Source organism: Rhinopithecus roxellana, chromosome 3 (genome assembly GCF_007565055.1).
Source record: "Rhinopithecus roxellana isolate Shanxi Qingling chromosome 3, ASM756505v1, whole genome shotgun sequence".
In the NCBI taxonomy this organism is placed as follows: Eukaryota; Metazoa; Chordata; class Mammalia; order Primates; family Cercopithecidae; genus Rhinopithecus; species Rhinopithecus roxellana.
Genome location: NC_044551.1, coordinates 167,526,180 through 167,546,027, shown reverse-complemented (window position 1 = coordinate 167,546,027; position 19,848 = coordinate 167,526,180). Strand labels below are relative to the sequence as shown.

The 19,848-nt window shown below is 42.2% G+C and overlaps 1 protein-coding gene across 3 annotated transcripts in view; it reads right to left on the bottom strand.

Moving 5' to 3' along the window:
• Positions 1–19,848, bottom strand: part of CREBRF (CREB3 regulatory factor) — an 89,770-nt gene that overhangs the window by 36,237 nt on the left and 33,685 nt on the right. For all 3 annotated transcript variants that reach the window (XM_010373330.2, XM_030927283.1, XM_010373332.2), the window contains exons 3-4: positions 18,818–18,943; positions 13,759–14,845 (exon numbers count right to left, since the gene is read on the bottom strand). In XM_010373330.2, the coding sequence (XP_010371632.1) occupies positions 13,759–14,845; positions 18,818–18,943 (1,213 nt within the window). The remainder of the gene's footprint in view (positions 1–13,758; positions 14,846–18,817; positions 18,944–19,848) is intronic.

Sequence of the window (19,848 nt, the reverse complement as noted above, 5' to 3'; positions counted from 1 at the left end):
AGCTGCTTAGCTCTTCTAGGAAAAGGAGAAAATTTTACTAGCAAATGTGAATAAAGTCCAAATAATACCACAAAATTAACACAATTTTGTGGTGAAAGCCTGCTGCTCATTAACATTTGTGAGAACTGTCCAAATAATACTAATCAAAAGGGTTTTACTTCAAGTCAACTGAAACTGAATGAATTAAATACCATCCACAAATTTGGAATAATTGTCAAATAGGTCCAAGAAGAGAACTTGACCCTGCCAAATGCCAGCTAATGTATAAAGCCACTGTCTTGTTATGTAAGAGCAACACGCTAACATATAAGGCTTCTACTAAGGTCAAGGGAATAGAATGTGACATGACAGGACAATAACAACTACAACACTAGTTCTGCCTCCCTGTGAGAGTCAAAGGGATGAGAAAATAAAAATGGCGATCAATTAACCATGTGATCTCCCTTCACAGACCTCCTTATCTCTCATCACATCCAGAGGGAATGAAGTCAAGGGATCAAGAATGAATTTAGAGTGGAGTTAAAGATCAAAGAAAAGTATGACCCCAAGCTAGCCCCAACAGAACCTAGTTACAGGCCTACCCCAGCACCAAGCCAGCAGCCGCAGACTTAGGCTCAGGGCTCACCCATCCCTGAAAACCTGGACTCCAGGCTCATACCCACAGTCCTAGTTGACAGGCCTGCCCCAACAGAACCCCATGCCACGCTGGTGCCTGTGGAGTCAGGACCAAGTCCACTCCCACAGATACACGTGCCAGGTAAGTTCTCGTAGATTCAGACTCAAAGCCCACCCCATTGCCGCGTCAGCTCCTATGGACCCAGGCTTCAGACTGACCCCAAATGACCCAGGCTCCAGGCCTGCTTCCACAGTTCCAGGCACCAGGATGACCTCTACAGACCCAAGCCTCAGGTCCACCTGCCCGCTGACTCCAGCAACAGACCAGCCTATCCAAGGACTCCAGGAGCAAACTTGCCTGCAGAGCCCTTCAGCAAGTCCACCCAGAACCTCTAGATGAGCTGACAAGCGAAGGGCTTTCCTTGACAAAGCCAGTCTATAAAGACTGGAAGAGGTGCCCACATGTTTAAATGTATAGACACCAATTCAAGGCTACAAGGATCACAAATGATCAGGGACAAATGACACTTGCAAAGGAAGAAAATTAAGCACCAGCAACTGATCCAAATAATGTAGATCTATGAACTTCCTAACAAAGAATTCAAAATAATTGTATTAAAGCAGCTCAGTGAGCAACAAGAGAACATAGACAACTATATACAATCCAGAGCTAAAGAACACAAGGACTAAAATGAAAAATTCCACAAGGCAATTCAACAGAAGACTTGATCAAACAGAAGAAAGAAGCAATGAGCTCAAAGACAGGTCATTTGAAATTATCCAGTTAGAGGAACAAAAAGAAAAAGGAATGAAAAAGAATAAAGTAAGCCTACAAGATTTATGGGACACCAACAAGCAAAATGAAACGCACATTATAGGAATAGTGAAAAGAGTAAAGAAAGAGAAACGGGCAGAAAGCTTATTTAAAGTAATAATGACAGGCCAGGCGCAGTGACTCACACCTTTAATCCCAGCATTTTGGGAGGCTGATGGGGGCAGATTACCTGAGGTCAGGAGTTCAAGACCAGCCTGACCAACATGGTGAAACCCCGTCTCTACTAAAAATATAAAACTTAGCTAGGTAAGGTGGTGGGCGCCTGTAATCCTAGCTACTCAGGAGGCTGAGGCAGGAGAATCACTTGAACTCAGGAGGCAGAGGTTGCAGTGGGTCATGATGGTGCCACTGCACTCCAGCCTGGGCGACAGAGTGGCAAGACTTCATCTTAAAAAAAAAACTTCGGCCAGGTGCGATGGCTCATGCCTGTAATCCTAGCACTTCGGGAGGCCGAGGTGGGTGGATAACGAGGTCAGGAGATCGAGACCATCCTGGCCAACACAGTGAAAACCTGTCCCTACTAAAATACAAAAAATTAGCTGGGCGTGGTGGTGGGCTAATGTTTTGTGGGCGTGGTCCCAGCTACTTGGGAGGCTGAGGCAGGAGAATGGCGTGAACCCGGGAGGCAAAGCTTGCAGTGAGCCGAGATCACGCCACTGAACTCCAGCCTGGGCGACAAAGCGAGACTCTGCCTCAAAAAAAAAAGAAAGAAAAAAAAAACTTCACCAAGATACATTATAATCAAATTCTGGAAAGTCAAAGACAAAAACAGATTTTTGAAAGCAGCAAGAGAAAAGCAACTTATCATATACAATGAAACTCTCATTTGAAAGCAGCAAGAGAAAAGCAACTTGTTATATACAATGAAACTCTCATAAGACTGTCAGTGGTTTTCTCAGCAGAAACCTTGAAGGCTAGAAGAGAATGAGATAACATATTCAAATTGCTGAAAGAAAAAAAACCACTGGGCTGGGCACGGTGGCTCATGCAAGTAATCCCAGCACTTTGGGAGGCCGAGGTGGGTAAAATGCTTCAGCCTAGGAGTGTAAGACCAGCCTGGGTAACATGGTAAAACCCCATCTCTGCAAAAAAAAAAGAAAAAAATTAGCTGGCTGTGGTGGCATACACCTCAGCTACTTGGAAGGCTGAGGTGGAAGGATTGCTTGAGGCCAGGAGATTGAGAGTGCAGTGAGCTGGGATCACGCCATTGCACTCTAGCCTGGGCAACAGAGTAAGACCCTGTCTCAAGAAAAAAAAAAAAAAAAAAAAAAAACCTACAAAGAACACCATATCCAGCAAGCAAGCTGTCCTTCACAAAGGAAAAAAACAAATAAAAGCTTTCCTGAGTTGGGAATGATGATGCACATCAGTAGTTCCAGCTACTCAAGAGACTGAACTGGGGCGATGCGTGATGGCGCATGCCTATAATCCCAGCACTTTGGGAGGCCGAGATGGGTGGATCACGAGGTCAGGAGATCGAGACCATCCTGGCTAACAGGATGGAACCCCATTTCTATTAAAAATACAAAAAATTAGCCGGGCGTGGTGGTGGGCACCTGTAGTCCCAGCTACTCGTGAGGCTGAGGCAGGAGAATGGCATGAACCTGGGAGGCAGAGCTTGCAGTGAGCCGAGATCACGCCACTGCACTCCAGCCTGGGCAACAGAGCGAGACTCCATCTCCAAAAAAAAAAAAGAGAGAGACTGAACTGGGAGGATTGCTTAAGCTCAGGAGTTCAAGACCAGCCTGAGTAACATAGTGAGACTCTATCTCTCAAGGGAAAAAAAAAAAAAGACTTTCCCAGAAAACAAAAGCTGAGGAAGCTCATCACCAGTAGGACTGCTTTACAAGAAATGTTAATGGGAGTTCTTCAAGTTGATATAAAAGGATGCTAACCAACAACAAGAAAACACATGGGTCAGGGGCGGTGGCTCACACCTGCAATCCTAGCACTTTGAGAGGCCAAGGTGGGTGCATCACCTGAGGTCAGGAGTTTGAGACTAGCCAGGCCAACATGGTGAAGCCCTGTCTTTACTAAAAATACAAAAATTTGCCAGGCGTGGTGGTGGTCGCCTGTAATCCCAGCTACTCAGGAGGCTGAGGCAGGAGAATCACTTGAACCCGGGAGACGGAGCTGCAGTTAGCTGAGATCACACCACTGCACTCCAGTCTGGGCGACAGAGTGAGACTCTATCTCAACAAAAAAAAAGAAAAGAAAACATGAAAGTATAAAATTAACTGTGTAAAAGTAAGAACACAGTCATATTCAGAATGCTCTAATACTAATACTATTTAACAGTGGTATGCAAAACACTTTTAATGTTAGTATAAAAGTTAAAAGAAAAAGGCATTAAAAATAACTATATATAAAATAATTTTGGCTATACATGGTGACTCACACTAGTAATCCCAGCACTTTGGGAGACCGAGGTGGGCGGATCACTCAAGGTCAAGAGTTCAAGACCAGCCTGACCAACATGATGAAACCCCCGTCTCTACTAAAAAAAAAAATACAGAAAATTAGCCAGGTGTGGTGGCAGGTGCCTGTAATCCCAGCTACTTGGGAGGCTGAGGCAGGAGAATCATTTGAACCTGGGAGGAGGAGGAGGTTGCAATGAGCCAAGATTGTGCCACTGCACTCCAGCCTGGGCAACAGAGCAAGACTCTGTCTGAAAAAAAAAAAAAAAAGCTCTATATGAAATAATTTCTTAAGGGATACACATACACAATATGAAAAGATGTTAATAGTGGTATCAATAAAAAGTGTAAAGTGTAGATATTTTATATATATCAGAAGTTAAACTATTACCAGCTTAAAAAAGACGTTTCATGTAAGTCCCATGGTAATCACAAAGAAAAATCTGTAGTATAGATAACACAAAAGATAAAGGAATCAAAGCATACCACTACAAAAAAACCAACAAATCACAAAGGAAGACAGCAAAAGAGGAAGTAACAAAAGGACTATAAAACAGAAAACATTAAAAAAAAGGTAATAGTAAATCCTTACCTATCAATACCCAATAAAAAGATACAGAGTGGCTGAATGAATAGAAAACCAAGAACCAATTCTATGTTGCCTGCACATAGCCAGGCACAGTGGCTCACACCTGTAATCCCAGCACTTTGAGAGGCCAAGGCAGGTAGATCACTTGAGTCCAGGAGTTCGAGACCAGCCTAGGCAACAAAGAGAGAGCTCATCTCTACAAACAATACAAAAATTAGCTGGGTATGGGGGTGCATGCCTGTAGTCCTAACTACTCAGGAGGCTGAGGTGGGAAGATTGCTTGAGTCTGGCAGGTCAAGGTTGTAGTGAGCAGTGACTGCACCACTGCACTCCAGCCTGGGCAACAGAGCAAGACCCTGTCTCAAAAAAAATAAAATAAAAAATAAAAAGGATGCATGTAAGCTGTAAGTGAAGAAATGAAAAGAGATATTCCACGGAAACGGAAACCAAAAAGGGCAGAGTTGGCTATACCAACTATCAGACAAAACAGATGTTAAATCAAAAACTGTCACAAGAGGTGGCACACACCTATAGTCCCAGCTATTCAGGAGACTGAAGCCCAAGTAGTTGAGGCTGCAGTGAGCTGTGACAGTACTGGTACTGTCACACCAGCAGCCTGGGTAACGGGGTAAGATTGTCTCAAAAAAAAAAAAAAAAACTACAGTAAAAAAAAAAAAAAAAAAAAACTGTCACAAGACAAAGAAGGTCTTTATATAACAATAAAGGGTTTGTTGATTCATCAAGAGGTTTTATATATATAGTAAATATATGTATTTCCATATCAAAGCACCTAAGTAAATGAAGCAAATATTAACAGAACTAAAGGAAAAAACAGATAGTAATACAGGGGACTTCAACACTCCATTTTCAACAATGGATAGATCATCAGAGTATCAATTAAGAAAACAATGGATCTGAATAACACTTCAGACCAAATGGACCTAACAGACCTATATAGAACATTTCACCTGACAGCAGCAGAATATATACTCTTTTCAAGCACAAACACAACATTCTCCAGTTTAGATCATATGTGAGACCACAAAACAAGTCTTAACAAATTTAAGAAGACTGAAATAACACCAAGTATGATATTTTGGCAATTGTATAACTAGAAATCAGAAGGAAAATTGGGGCCAGGCACGGTGGCTCAAGCCTGCAATCCTAGCACTTTGGGAGGCCAAGGCAGGTGGATCACAAGGTCAGGAGATTGAAACCATCCTGGCTAACATGGTGAAACCCCATCTCTATTAAAAATGCAAAAAAATTGGCCGGACATGGTGGTGGGCGCCTGTAGTCCCAGCTACTTGGGAGGCTAAGGCAGGAGAATGGCATGAACCGGGGAGGCAGAGCTTGTAGTGAGTCAAGATCGTGCCACTGCACTCCAGCCTGGGCGACAGAGCGAGACTCTGTCTCAAAAAAAAAAAAGAAGGAAAATTCACAAATATGTAGACATTAAACAACATACTCCTGAACAACCAATGGGTCAAAGAAGAAATCAAAAGAGGAACACAAAAATATGTTGAGACAAGCAAAAATGGAAACACAACATATCAAAACTTACAGGATGCAGCAAAAGTAAATCCAAGAGGGAATCTTACGGTAATAAATACCTATATCAAGAAAAAAAAGAGATCTCAAATAAACAACCAAACTTTATACCTCAAGGAAGTAGAAAAAGAAGAACAAATTAACCCAAAGTTAGCAGAAGGAAGAAAATAAAGATCAGAGCAGACATAAATGAATTGGACACTAAAAAGATCAATGAAGAGTTTTTTGTTGAAATGAAAACAAAATTTATAAACTTTTAGCTAAACTAAGAAAAAAGAAGACTCAAATAAAATTATAAATGAAAGAGGAGAAATCAGATTTAATACCACAGAAATGCAAAGAATCATCAAGGACTACTATAAACAATTACACACCAACAAATTGAATAACCTAGAAGAAACTGATAACTTCCTAGAAACATACCAAGACTGAATCATGAGAAAAAATAGAAAAGCTGAACAAACCAATAACAAGAAAGAACATTGAATCAGTAATTAAAAACTGTCAGCCGGGCACGGGGGCTCACATCTGTAATCCCAGCATTTCGGGAGGCCAAGGCGGGCAGATCACCTGAAGTCTGGTGTTCCAGACTAGCCTGGCCAACATGGCAAAACCTCATCTCTACTAAAAATACAAAAATTAGCCAGGCATGGTGGTGAGTGCCTGTAGTGCCAACTGCTTGGGAGGCTGAGGCAGGAGAATCACTTAACCCGGGAGGTGAAGACTGCAGTGAGCTGAGATCGTGCCACTGCACTCCAGCCTGGGTGACAGAGCAAGACTCCGTCTCAAACAAACAAACAAAAAACTCTCAATGAGTTACAAAAAACTTACAAAAACTTACAAAAAACTCAAGTATTGAAGGAAGAATGCCAATCCTTCCAAAGGAAATGTAGAGGAGAGAACATTTCCAAACCCATTTTATGAAGCCAGTATCACCATGATACCAAACCTAAACAAGAACACATGAGGTAAGAAAACCACAGTCCAGGCCGGGCATGGTGGCTCAAGCCTGTAATCCCAGCACTTTGGGAGGCCGAGGTGGGCGGATCACAAAGTCAGGAGATTGGGACTATCCTGGCTAACATGGTGAAACCCCGTCTCTACTAAAAATACAAAAAAAATTAGCCGGGTGTGGTGGCGGGCGCCTGTAGTCCCAGCTACTTGGGAGGCTGAGGCAGGAGAATGGCGTGAACCCAGGAGGCAGGGCTTGCAGTGAGCCGAGATCACGCCACTGCACTCCAGTCTGGGGGACAGAGCAAGACTCCATCTCAAAAAAAAAAAAAGAAAACCACAGGCCAGTATCCCTGATGGACATGGATGCAAAAATCCTCAACAAAATACGAGCAAGCCATATTCAACAGCACATTAAAAGAATCATACATCATGATTAAGTGGGATTTATCTTTGAGATGCAAGGATGTTTCAATATATGCATATCAACTAATGATATACCACATTAACAGACTGAAGGATAAAAACAATATGATCATTTCAATAGATATGGAAAAAACGTGACAAAATTCAACATGCTTTAAGATCTGAAAGAATTTGCTTAAAAAAATTCAACATGCTTTCATGATAAAAAACACTTAACAAATTACATATAAAAGGAACGTACCTCAACATAATAAAGGCCATACACGACAAACCAATAGCTAACATCATACTCAGTGATGAAAACCTGAAAGTTTTTCCTCTAAGACCAGGAACATGACAAGGATGCCCATTCTCTCAACTACTATTCAATATATTGATAATAATGTAAGTCCTACCTAGAGAAATTATGCAAAAGGAAAGGGAAGAGGAGGGAAGGGAAGAAAAGGGGAGAAGAAAGGAGGGGAGGGGAGGGGAAAGGGAGGGAAGGGGGGAGGAGACGGAAAAGGGAGGGGAAAAGGGAGGGGAGAGGAGGGGGAGGGGAGGGGGGAGGGGAGAGGGGAGGGGAGAGGAGGGGGAGGGGAGAGGAGGGGGAGGGGAGAGGAGGGGGAGGGGAGAGGAGGGGGAGGAGAGAGGAGGGGAGGGGAGAGGAGGGGAGGGGAGACGAGGGGGGAAGGGGAGGGGAGATGAGGGGGGAGGGGGAGGGGAGACGAGGGGGGAGGGGAAGGGGGAGGAGGGGGAAGGGGAGAGGAGGGGGAAGGGGAGAGGAGGGGTGGGGGAGGAGGGGGGAAGGGGAGAGGAGGGGGAGGGGAGATGAAGGGGGAGGGGACAGGAGGGGGAGGAGGGGGAAGGGGAAGGGGAGAGGGGGGAAACGGGGGGGACAGGAGGGGAGGGGGAGGAGGGGGAGGGGGAAGGGGAGAGGAGGGGAGGGGGAAGGGGAGAGGAGGGGAGGGGGAGGGGGAAGGGGGAGGGGGAAGGGGGAGGTGGAGGAGGGGGAGGGGAAGGGGAGAGGAGGGGGAGGGGGAAGGGGAAGGGGAAGGTGGAGGAGGGGGTAGGGGGAAGGGTGAGGGGGAGGGACAGGATGGGGGAAGGGAAAGGAGGAGTACAGGAGGGGAGGGGGAGGGGAGGGGGAGGGGAAGGGGGAAGTGAAGGGAGGGGAGGGGGAGGGGAGGGGTAAGGAAAGACAAAAGGAAGGGAGGGAGGGAGGGAGGGAAGACAGGAAGGGAGGGAAGGGAGGCAGGGAAAGAAAGAAAACAAAGAAGGAAAGGCATCCAAATAGGAAAAGAAATTGTCTCTGTTAGTAGATGACATGATCTTGTATATAGAAAACCCAAAGGACGAAGGCCAAGCGCAGTGGCTCACGCCTGTAATCCCAGCACTTTGGGAGGCCAAGGCGGGCAGATCACGAGGTAAGGGAAATCGAGACCATCCTGGCTCACATGGTGAAACCCCGTCTCTACTTAAAAAAATACAAAAAATTAGCTGGGCATGGTGGCGGGCTCCTGTAGTCCCAGCTACTTGGGAGGCTAAGGCAGGAGAATGGTGTGAACCCAGGAGGCAGAGTTTGCAGTGAGCCAAGATCGTGCCACTGCACTCCAGCCTGGGCGATGGAGTAAGACTCTGCCTCAAAAAAAAAAAAAAAAAGAAAGAAAGAAAGAAAGAAAGAAAAAGAAAAAGAAAAGAAAAAGGACTTCACCATAAAATTGTTAGAACTAATAAACTAATTCAGTAAAGGTGCAGGATAAAAATCATTATTCGAAAATCAGTTGTGTTTCTATATGCTAACTATCCAAAAAATAAATAAGAAAAACAATCCCATTTACAATAGTATCACACCAAAAAAAAACTTAGAAAAAAATTTAACCAAGAAGGTGAAAGATCTATACACTGAAAACTATACAACACTGGTGAAAGAAACTGAAGACACAAATAAATAGAAGGATATCCTGTGTTTATGGATTGGAAGAATTAATATGGCCAAAATATCCATATTATCCAAAGTGAACCACAGATTCAATGCAATCCTTAAATAAAGGGAAAAAGACCCTAAAAGTCATATGAAATCACAAAAGATTCTGAATAGCCAAAGTTATCTGGGGCAAGAAAAACAAAGCTGGAGGCATCATATTATCTGATTTCAAAATATATTACAAAGCTATAGTAATTATAACAATATGGTACTGGCATAAAAACAGACATATATACCAATAAAACAGCCCAGAAATAAATTCCCACACTATGTCCAATTAATTAATCCTTGGCAAAGGTGCCAGAAACAACAATAAGTAAAGGACAGTCTCTTCAATAAATGGTTATGAGAAAACTGGATATTCAAACGCAGAATAATGAAATTGGAGACTTTTATCTCATACCATATTTAAAAATCAACTCAAAATGAATTAAAGACTTAAACATAAAAACTAACAATAAAAATACTAGAAGAAAACACGAAAAAGGATTCTTGACATTAGTATGGGCAATGATTTTTTAAATATATAATTCCAAAAGCACTGGCAACAGAAGCAAAAATAAACAAATGAGATTGCATCATCAAACCAAAAGGCTCCCCACACAGCAAAATAAACAATTAACAGAGTGAACAGACTACCTATGAAATGAAAGAAAAATATCTGCAAACCATACATCTGATAAGGAGTTAATATCCAAAATATACAAGGAACCCAAACAACGTAATAGCAAGAAAACAATCCAATTAAAAAACGGGCAAAGGACCTGAATAAACATTTTTAAAAAGACATCCAAATGGCCAAGAAGTATATGAAAACATGCTCAATACCACTAATCATCAGAGAAATATAAACGAAAGCCACAATGAGATACCACCTCATACCTGTCGCCATGGCTATTATCAAAAAGATAAATGATAGCAAGTGTTGTTAAGGATGTGAAAAAAAAAGAGAACTCTTGTAAACTATTGGTGGGAATGCAGATTGGTACCATCTTTATGGAAAACAGCCTGGAAGTTCCTCAAAACATTAAAAATAGAAAGATCATATGATCCAGCAATCCCACTTCTGGGGATACAGCCAAAATAAATAGTATCTTGAAGAGATATCTGCATTCCTATGTTCACTGCAACAGTATTCACATAATCCAAGATAAGGAATCAACAAAGGGGCCAACAATGAACACATACATAAAGAAAATGTAAGAGTTATACACACATGCCCACACACACAGGAATATTATTCAGCCTTAAAAATAAAGGACATCGTGTCTTTGTGATAACGTGGATGAACCTGGAAGACATTATGCTAAGTGAAATAAGCCAGGCACAGAAAGACAAATACAGCATGATCTCACTTACATGCGAAATCTTAGAAAAAAAGTCAAACTCAGGATCAGAGAGTAGGAAGTAGAATGGAGGTTGCCAGGGGCTGGGGGCTAGGAGAAATGGGAAGATGTTGGTCAAAAGGTACAAAGTTTCAGTTATGCAGGATGAATAAGCTCTGGAGATCTAACATACAGCATTGTGACTACATATAACAATACTGGGCTGGGAGTGGTAGCTCACACCTGTAATCCCAGCACTTTGGGAGGCGAGGCAGGCAGGTGGCTTAGCTCCCAAGTTCAAGACGTGCCTGGGCAACATGGCAAAACCCCATCTCAACAAAAGATACAAAAATTAGCTGGGCATGATGGTGCACACCTGTGGTCCTAGCTACTTGGAAGGCTGTGGTGGGAGGGTAGCTTGAGCCAGGGAAGCGGAAGTTGCAGTGAGCCAAGACTGTGCCACTGCACTGTAGCGTAGGCAATTGAGCCGTATCTTGTCTCAAAAACAAAACAAAACAAAACAAAACAAAACAAAACTGTATTGTGTAGGCAAAACTTGTTAAGAGAGTAGATATTAAATGTTCTTACCACCCTACAATGTGAGGTGATGGGTATGTTAATTAGCCTGATTTTGGTAATCATTTCACAACGTGTACATGTATCAAAACATGTTGTACACTTTAAACGTATACAATTTCTATTTACCAAACATACCTTGATAAAGTTGTGGGGGGAAAGTCAAAGAAAAGCAAAACTACAATCAAAAGTCAGGTAGATAATGTAGTCCTTGCTGCCTTGATGATGGTAGGGTTTACTATAGGATTTACTGACTCCTTCTGATCTATATATTCCTTTAAGCACCAGCTGCTAAAGGCATTTCCTTCCCTACATTTGCCATTTCCCTTAATTACCCATCCTCTCTTTGTCTCACCCTTCCCCTACCTCTACATACGAGATTCAAAGCAACAGGACCAATCTGTCAAGACTTTAAGGACCACTCATGAACAGCACTATGATCTTCCAAGTGCAGGGAGTTACATAAATTACCCCTACCTATAGTCAAGTCTCCTTGAAACATCTCAAAGCAGATTTTATTCACTTGCCAAGAGAAAAATTTTCCTGTATTATAAAAAGACCATTATTCTACCTAGACTACACAGAGTTGTACAGTAAACCAACGAAGAAGGCACAAACCCTTTTCTTCCATATTCAAGTATCTTTTACTCACCTGAAACTCCACCCAAATCAAAAAATTTGTTTGTGTCAAATGCATAAATCTGAACATTTGTGTAATAGAAAGATTTCACCAAAGGAAAAATTCTTAGTAATAATAATGTTTCACTAGTTACAATACAGGTATTATACTTTAAACACCTTTCAGAAAATTAAGTATCTATGTTTACACTACCTGAAATTCCAGCAATCATCATTATAACAAAAGGGTTCTCTTTGATATTTCGGTTTCTTTTTTTATAATAATAACTTAGTTTTCATGCAGAGTTAGTATCAACACTATTTTTGAAGAAAATCACTTTAGTTTAAATTTGAAGATCTTTACTTCTTTGTGCATTTTCAACCATGTGCCACTTGGCAATACCATTTTTTTTTTTTTTTTTTTTTTTTTTTTTTTTTTTTTTAAGACGGAGTCTCGCTCTGTCACCCAGGCTAGAGTGCTATGGCCGGATCTCAGCTCACTGCAAGCTCCGCCTCCCGGGTTCACGCCATTCTCCTGCCTCAGCCTCCCAGGTAGCTGGGACTACAGGCGCCCGCCACCTCGCCCGGCTAGTTTTTTGTATTTTTTAGTAGAGACGGGGTTTCACCGTGTTAGCCAGGATGGTCTCGATCTCCTGACCTCGTGATCCGCCCATCTCGGCCTCCCAAAGTGCTGGGATTACAGGCTTGAGCCACCGCGCCCAGCCGGCAATACCATTTTTATAAACTGCACAAGCCAACAGTGCCAAAAGCCCCAAGCATGTAAATGCTAAAGTGAACCAGTTCCCCCACAGATTTCATTTTCTTTGTCCCTTTTACTTATATGCATTGTATATAAATAAAGCAGAGTCTCCTTCATGCTCACCAAATTACAGCATGTATTTTTCTTAAATAGGAAAATATGATGTAAATTAAAATGTTAGCAGACACAAAGAAAATGCTCTCTTTTACATTATTCATAAATAGACTTTGCTGGGTATTGGCATGAGTAATATAAACCATCATCACTTGGTTCAACATTCTGTATACTCCTAACTTATCTCAACTATAATAGAGAGACATAAGCAAAAACAGGAATATTTTTATTTATTATTTTTTGTTGTTGTTGAGACAGACTTTCACTCTTATTGCCCAGGTTGGAGTGCAATGGCACAATCTCAGCTCACCACAACCTCAGCCTCCTGGGTTCAAGTGATTCTCCTGCCTCAACCTCCGGAGTAGCTGGGATTACAGGTGCGTGCCACAACACCTAATTTTTGTATTTTTGGTAGAGACAGGGTTTTGCTGTGTTGGCCAGGCTGGTCTTTAACTCCTGACCTCAGGTGATCCACCCACCTTGGCCTCCCAAAGTGCTGGGATTACAGGTGTGAGCCACTGCACCTGGCCCTAAACAGGATTATTTTTAAAACAATAAATTCTTGGTGTCTTAGCATAAAAGCTCAAGTGAATGACAAAACAGGTCACTTAACATAAGATACATTAAGAGTAAGTCCTCAGCTGGGCACAGTGGCTCATGCCTGTAATCCCAACACTTTAGGAGGCCAAGGTGGGAGGATAGCCTGAGCCCAGGAGTTTGAGACCAGCCTGGGCAACAACAGCAAGCTCCCATCTCTATTTTAATTTTGAAAATAAGAAATAAAATAAAAAATAAGCCCTCAAGGAATCAGCTTATGAATCCCTATGTAAGCAAAAGTGATCATTTTAGAGCTATTTGAATAGAAAAATCAGTTACATATCCAAGCCAAGGTTTAAGTCATTTAATTCCCAAACTAAAATAAAGAAATTATCCAAACAAAATAGAAACAAAAACCTTTCTATTTCAAAATAGTAATACAAAGGTCAGTCTGGTAAGCTTGCAAGCATGATAATACCTGGTTCAGAGAAAGTATCACTAATATCATCATCCTTATCATCTTCATAATCCTCTTCCTCTTCTTCCTCCTCCTCATTTTCAGACAGTTCATGCTCACTGCCGAATCCTTCATCATGGTCCTCATCATCAACATCCTCCTCGTCCTCCTCATCTTCTTCAGGACTGCATTTGGTTGGCTGTTCACCCAAGTTGTCGGAGACAAAAAGAGAATAATTGTGCTCTTCTTTTTTCTGGGATGAATCTGAGACTGATGTACTGGCAGAAAGACTGCTGCTCTCTCCTGCTGCAAGTGACCCAGGACCTTCCTGGGGTAAGGGACTTAGTAATAGTTCCTGGGTTTCTTTAAAAGGCAAAGCGGGAGTGGCATGACCTTGAAGAGGCTCCATCCCTTTTTTCTCTTGTCTCTTTGCCACTGCACCACAGTAGCAGGTGTTCTCTTTTGCTGCATCTGTGTGAATCTGGCTCAACAAGGGCCGGCTCTGTTGCACTGGGTTGATCTTTACCTTTGCCTTTTTTACATAGTCTTTACATTCAACATGAAAGTTCACCTTTTCATTATGATACATGTTGGTCTTCACCATGATTTGTGTGCTTGAAGTGGGTTTACTTGCTTTTTGGACACAGTCTGACAAAGGGACCTCAGCCTGCAGAGTCTTAGAAGAACACACAGGAGCAGCTGCTCTGCTTGTGATCTTTTTACCAGGGAATGAAGAGGGTAAGGGATTTTGTTTGACACTGAAAAGTGAATCGGGGTAATAAAGGGAATCAGAAACAGACTGTGAGTCCTCACTATTAAGTTGAGCTAAAGTTGGAGTTTTACTTATAACCTCTTCATCTTGGTAAGGACTAGAAAAGTCATCAAGACCCAAGTAATCCACTTCTTTTGTTCCCCAGATGTCACAGCTGGTAAGTTTGGTATATTTTGTTAGGTCTTCACAGTATGTATCCCACTGTTCCCAGTTTGAGGTTAAAGCACCCTCATTATCCAGGACATCTGTGAAAGACTCCAGATTTTCAATGTCTTTGCAGTCCTCCAAAGAAAGAAAGTTGTCTCTAGGATTCTGTTGGTAGTTCATCTCTCTATCCTGAGAAAGGTTTTAAAAAAGAAATTGCACATCATATTTTAGGAAGGAAATATTCACTTCCATATGTCAAACTGATAAATCAATACTTGACTTTTGATCTGTTTTAACATAAAGGCTACTGACATGATGCTTTATTATTCCATATAATGTTATCATTTCCTTAGGCAAGAAAAAGTAGAGTGAAAATAAAACAAACAACAAACAATTAAAAATTAAATTTAAAAAAGAGAAAAAGTGTGCCCCTTAAGAGGCTCAGGTATGATCCAAGTATCAAGGGCTCTTGAGTTTACCATAAACATTCTTCCTGAAAATAGTTTACATTTCCTTACCTTAGAAGGATTTGGGGATCTCCTTAGCAGTAGTGGGGAGTGGGGGGACACTTCAATTAAAAAGCAAATAATGTGATATGTGAGAGAGGAAAATTTTAAATATTAATAACAATGAAAATAATAAAGACACCCTCATTACAGAAGAAGATAGCTTTTCAGTGGGAACTTAAATATAGAGGCAAAGAACAATCCAAAGAGAGCTGGAATTCAGCCACAGAATGGTAAGATCTTTTGCAAGATCTTATAACAACACTTGGGCAGGCAGAGTAAAATACTCCTCATGAATTTTAGAGATTTTTTTTTTTTTGTATTTTTAGTAGAGATGGGGTTTCACCATGTTGGCCAGGCTGGTCTCAAACTCCTGACCTCAAGTGATCCGCCCACCTTGCCCTCCCAAATTGCTGGGATTACAGGCTTGTGCCACTGGAGATGTCAATTTCAAATATCAGTTAAGACTCTGCAGTCATTGAAATGAATGCAGCTTAGCTCTAATGTACAAACATGAAAGACTGCCCACCATATATTTTTATTTTTAAAAGAGCAAGTTACAGAAAACTGTTATCTATATTATCCAATTAAAAAGTATATATATACAAAAAAAGATATACATATGTTTACATATGCATAGAAAAAAAACCTGTTAGTTATGTTTTGGTAAAAGGCTTGGAAGGTGGAGGCACAGGAAGAAAATGAGGAAGTTTTCAGTCTTCCAGAGCTTTTTTTTTTTTTTTTAATTTTTGGGGGTGTGTGTGTGCGTGCGTTGTCTGCGTTTTGTTTTTGTTTGTTCGTTTTCGAGACAGAATCTCACTCTGTCACCCAGAATGGAGTGCAGTGGCGTGATCTTGGCTCACTGCGACCTCTGCCTCCGGGTTTAAGGAATTCTCTGCCTCAGCCTTCCGAATTGCTGGGATTACAGGCACGTGCCACCACACCCAGCTAATTTTTTTTGTATTTTTAGTAGATACACCATCTTGGCCAGGCTGGTCTTGAACTCCTGACCTCATGATCTACCTGCCTCAGCCTCCCAAAGTGCTGGGGTTACAGGCGTGACCACTGCACCTGGCCTGTCTGTGTATGTTTTTACAGTTTTACTGAAGTATAATTTCACATATCATAAAACCAACCTATATTAAGTATACAATTCAATAATTTTTAGTAGATTTATGCATTTAAGCACTCAGTTTTCCAGTTTTTATATATTTTTGTGTTGTTTCAATTTGAAGTAATTAAAACTGTTTTTAAAATGTTTTTCTTTTTTTCTTTTGAGATGGAGTCTCGCTCTATCACCCAGGCTGGAGTGCAATGGCTTGATCTCGGCTCACTGCAACCTCCGCCTCCTGGGTTCACGCTATTCTCCTACCTCAGCCTCCCAAGTAACTGGGACTACAGGCGCCTGCCACCACGCCCGGCTAATTTTTTTGTATTTTTTAGTAGAGATGGGGTTTCACCGTGTTAGCCAGGATGGTCTCAATCTCCCAATCTCGTGATCCACCTGCCTTGGGCTCCCAAAGTGCTGGGATTACAGGCGTGAGCCACCGCGCCCGGCCTAAAATGTTTTTCTTATGAATTTTAAGTGTCTATTTACCTCAAGAATAAATGATAAGTATATGCAGATCCTGTTTGGAACTGCTATTTTTCTGCCACATTCTTTACGTCATTCATATGCCTTGCTCAATGTTTTCCCACTGAAAAGCCCATTATCTTTATCAAAAACTAGATTTGAAAATATTTACATAATCCTTTACCATTTTTGATGGGTTAATTTTTTTCTTTTTTTTTTTTTGAGACGGAGTCTTGCTCGTTGATCAGGCTGGAGTGCAGTGGCGCAATCTCGGCTCACTGCAACCTCCGTCTTCTCCCGGGTTCAAGCGATTCTCCTGCCTCAGCCTCCTGAGTAGCTGGGATTACAGGCACCCACCACCACACCCAGCTAATTTTAGATCACGCCACTGCACTCCAGCCTGGGCAACAAGAGTGAAAGTCCATCTCAAAAAAAAAAAAAAAAAAAGAACGTGTTTGATGAAGCAATATTGGCTGCCCTGGAGCCTCCAGAATCGAAGAAGAGCCGCAGGTGTGTGCTGCTATGAACGTCTCTCCAGAGCCCTTTCTGCACAGCTGGTGTTGGCATCATACTAAAAGCAATGTTTAAGGCCAGGTGCGGTGGCTCACGCCTGTAATACCAGCACTTTGGGAGGCCGAGGTGGGCGGATCACGAGGTCAGGAGTTCGTGACCAGCCTGATCAATATGGTGAAACCCCATCTCTACTAAAAATACAAAAAATTAGCCAGGCGTGGTGGTGCATGCCTGTAATCGCAGCTACTCGGGAGGCTGAGGCAGGAGAATCATTTAAACCCAGGAGGTGGAGGTTGCAGTCAGCCAAGATTGTGCCGCTGCACTCCAGCCTGGGCTACACAGTGAGACTCCGTCTCAAACAAACAAATAAATAAATGCATGTTTAAATCAAACTAAAGATTAAAAATTAAAAATCAGGCAGGTGATCCACCCGCCTCGGCCTCTCAAAGTGCTGGGATTACAGGCGTGAGCTACCATGCCTGGCAATATGCTTTTTGCTTTTTTTTTTTTTTGAGACTCCAGTCTGTCACCAGACTGGAGTGCTATGGGGCGATCTCAGCTCACCGCAACGTCTGACTCCCTGGTTCAAGCGATTTTTCTGCCTCAGCTTCCTGAGTAGCTAGGACTACAGGTGCGCACCACCATGCCCAGCTAATTTTTGTATTTGTAGTACAGACAGAGTTTCACCATGTTGGCCAGGATGGTCTCAATCTCCTGACCTCATGGTTCACCTGCCTTGGCCTTCCAAAGTGCTGGGATTACAGATGTGAGCCACCACACCCAACCAACAGCTGCATACTTTTAAAATTACTAGGTGTAGACCAGGTGCGATGGCTCATGCCTGCAATCCCAGCATTTTGGGAGGCCGAGGCGGGCAGATCACCTGAGGTCAGGAGCTCAAGACCTGTCTGGCTGACATGGTGAAATCCTGTCTGCACTAAAAATACAAAAAGTAGGCCAGGCCCAGTGACTCATGCCTGTAATCCCAGGACTTTGGGAGGTTGAAGCAGGTGGATAGCCTGAGGTCAGGAGTTCAAGACCAGCCTGGCCAATGTGGTGAAACCCCATCCCTAGTAAAAATGCAAAAATTAGCTGGGTGTGGTGTCAGGTGGCTGTAATCCCAGCTACTTGGGAGGCTGAGGTAGAATAATTGCTTGAATCCAGGAGACGGAGGTTGCAGTGAACCGTGATTGCACCACTGCACTCCAGCCTGGGCAACAGAGCGAGACTGTCACAAAAAAAAAAAAAAAAAATCAGTCGGATGTCGTGACACATGCCTGTAATCCCAGCTACTTGGGAGGCTGAGGCAGAAGAATCATTTGAACCTGGGAGGTGGAGATTGCAGTGAGCCAAGATCGTACCACTGCACTACAGCCTGAGAAACAGAATAAAACTCCGTCTCAAAAAAACAAAAACAAACAAATAAAATTACTAGAGGTATAATCATAAGAATTAAACTTGGCCCAAGCATATCTTTTTTCCCCCCCCCAGGCATTTATAAGTAAAAAACTCTCCCACAAACTTTTACCCCAAATCAATCAAGACCAAAACCAAGAAAATGTTGCTTACCAGTTCATACATGAAATCTGGATCCGAACTGTTTGCTAAGAGATCTGTGCTCATCAGAGTTTGTTCCGAAAAGGTGTGGCTTCGAAAGGCATCCCCAAAAGGCGGATCCATTCCGCTTACACTAGGCTACAACAGAGTGATTTTTATTTTAGAAAGTTAAAGACTATTTTGAGACCAATTTATCACATATGAGTCCCAACTCCACACCCACTAAGTAATTTACTCTTTTCAGAAAACATTTCTATACTTTTTTCTACTGTATAGTATATTTAAGAGCTTTGGCTAACACTGAACCGTAGACTTAAATTAGGAAAATGCCTAAAAATAGAAAAAATAGAGTGCTGCCAACGCCCCGGTGGAGAAGCTGAGGTCAACATCAGATTTGAAATATTGAAAGTGGATACAAAACTATTTCAGCAATGCAGACAATTGTGTTGTGGGTGATGGTGCTGTTGGTAAAACATGTCTCCTGATATCCTACACAACAAACAAATTTCCATCAGAATAACGTACTGTTTTTGACAACTATGCAGTCACCGTTACGAATGGCAGAGAACCATACACTCTTGGACTTTTTGATACTGTAGGGCAAAGGATTATAACAGATTACAACTGCTGAGTTATCCACGAACAGATGTATTTCTACTCTGTTTTTCAGTGGTCTCTCCATCTTCATTTGAAAATGTGAAAAAAGTGGGTGCCTGAGATAACCGTCCCAAAGACTCCTTTCTTGCTTGTTGGGACCCAAACTAATATCAGAGATGACCCCTCTACTATTGAGAAACTTTCCAAGAACAAACAGAAGCCTATCACTCTGGAGACTGCTAAAAAGCTGGCCTGTGACCTGAAGGCTGTCAGGTATCATAGAGTATTCTACACTCACACAAAAAGGCCTAAAGAATGTATTTGACAGCTGGACGCGATGGCTCACGCCTGTAATCTCAGCACTTTGGGAGGCTGAGGCAGGTGTTCCACCCGAGGTCAGGAGTTTGAGACCAGCCTGGACATAGTGAAACCCTGTCTCTACTAAA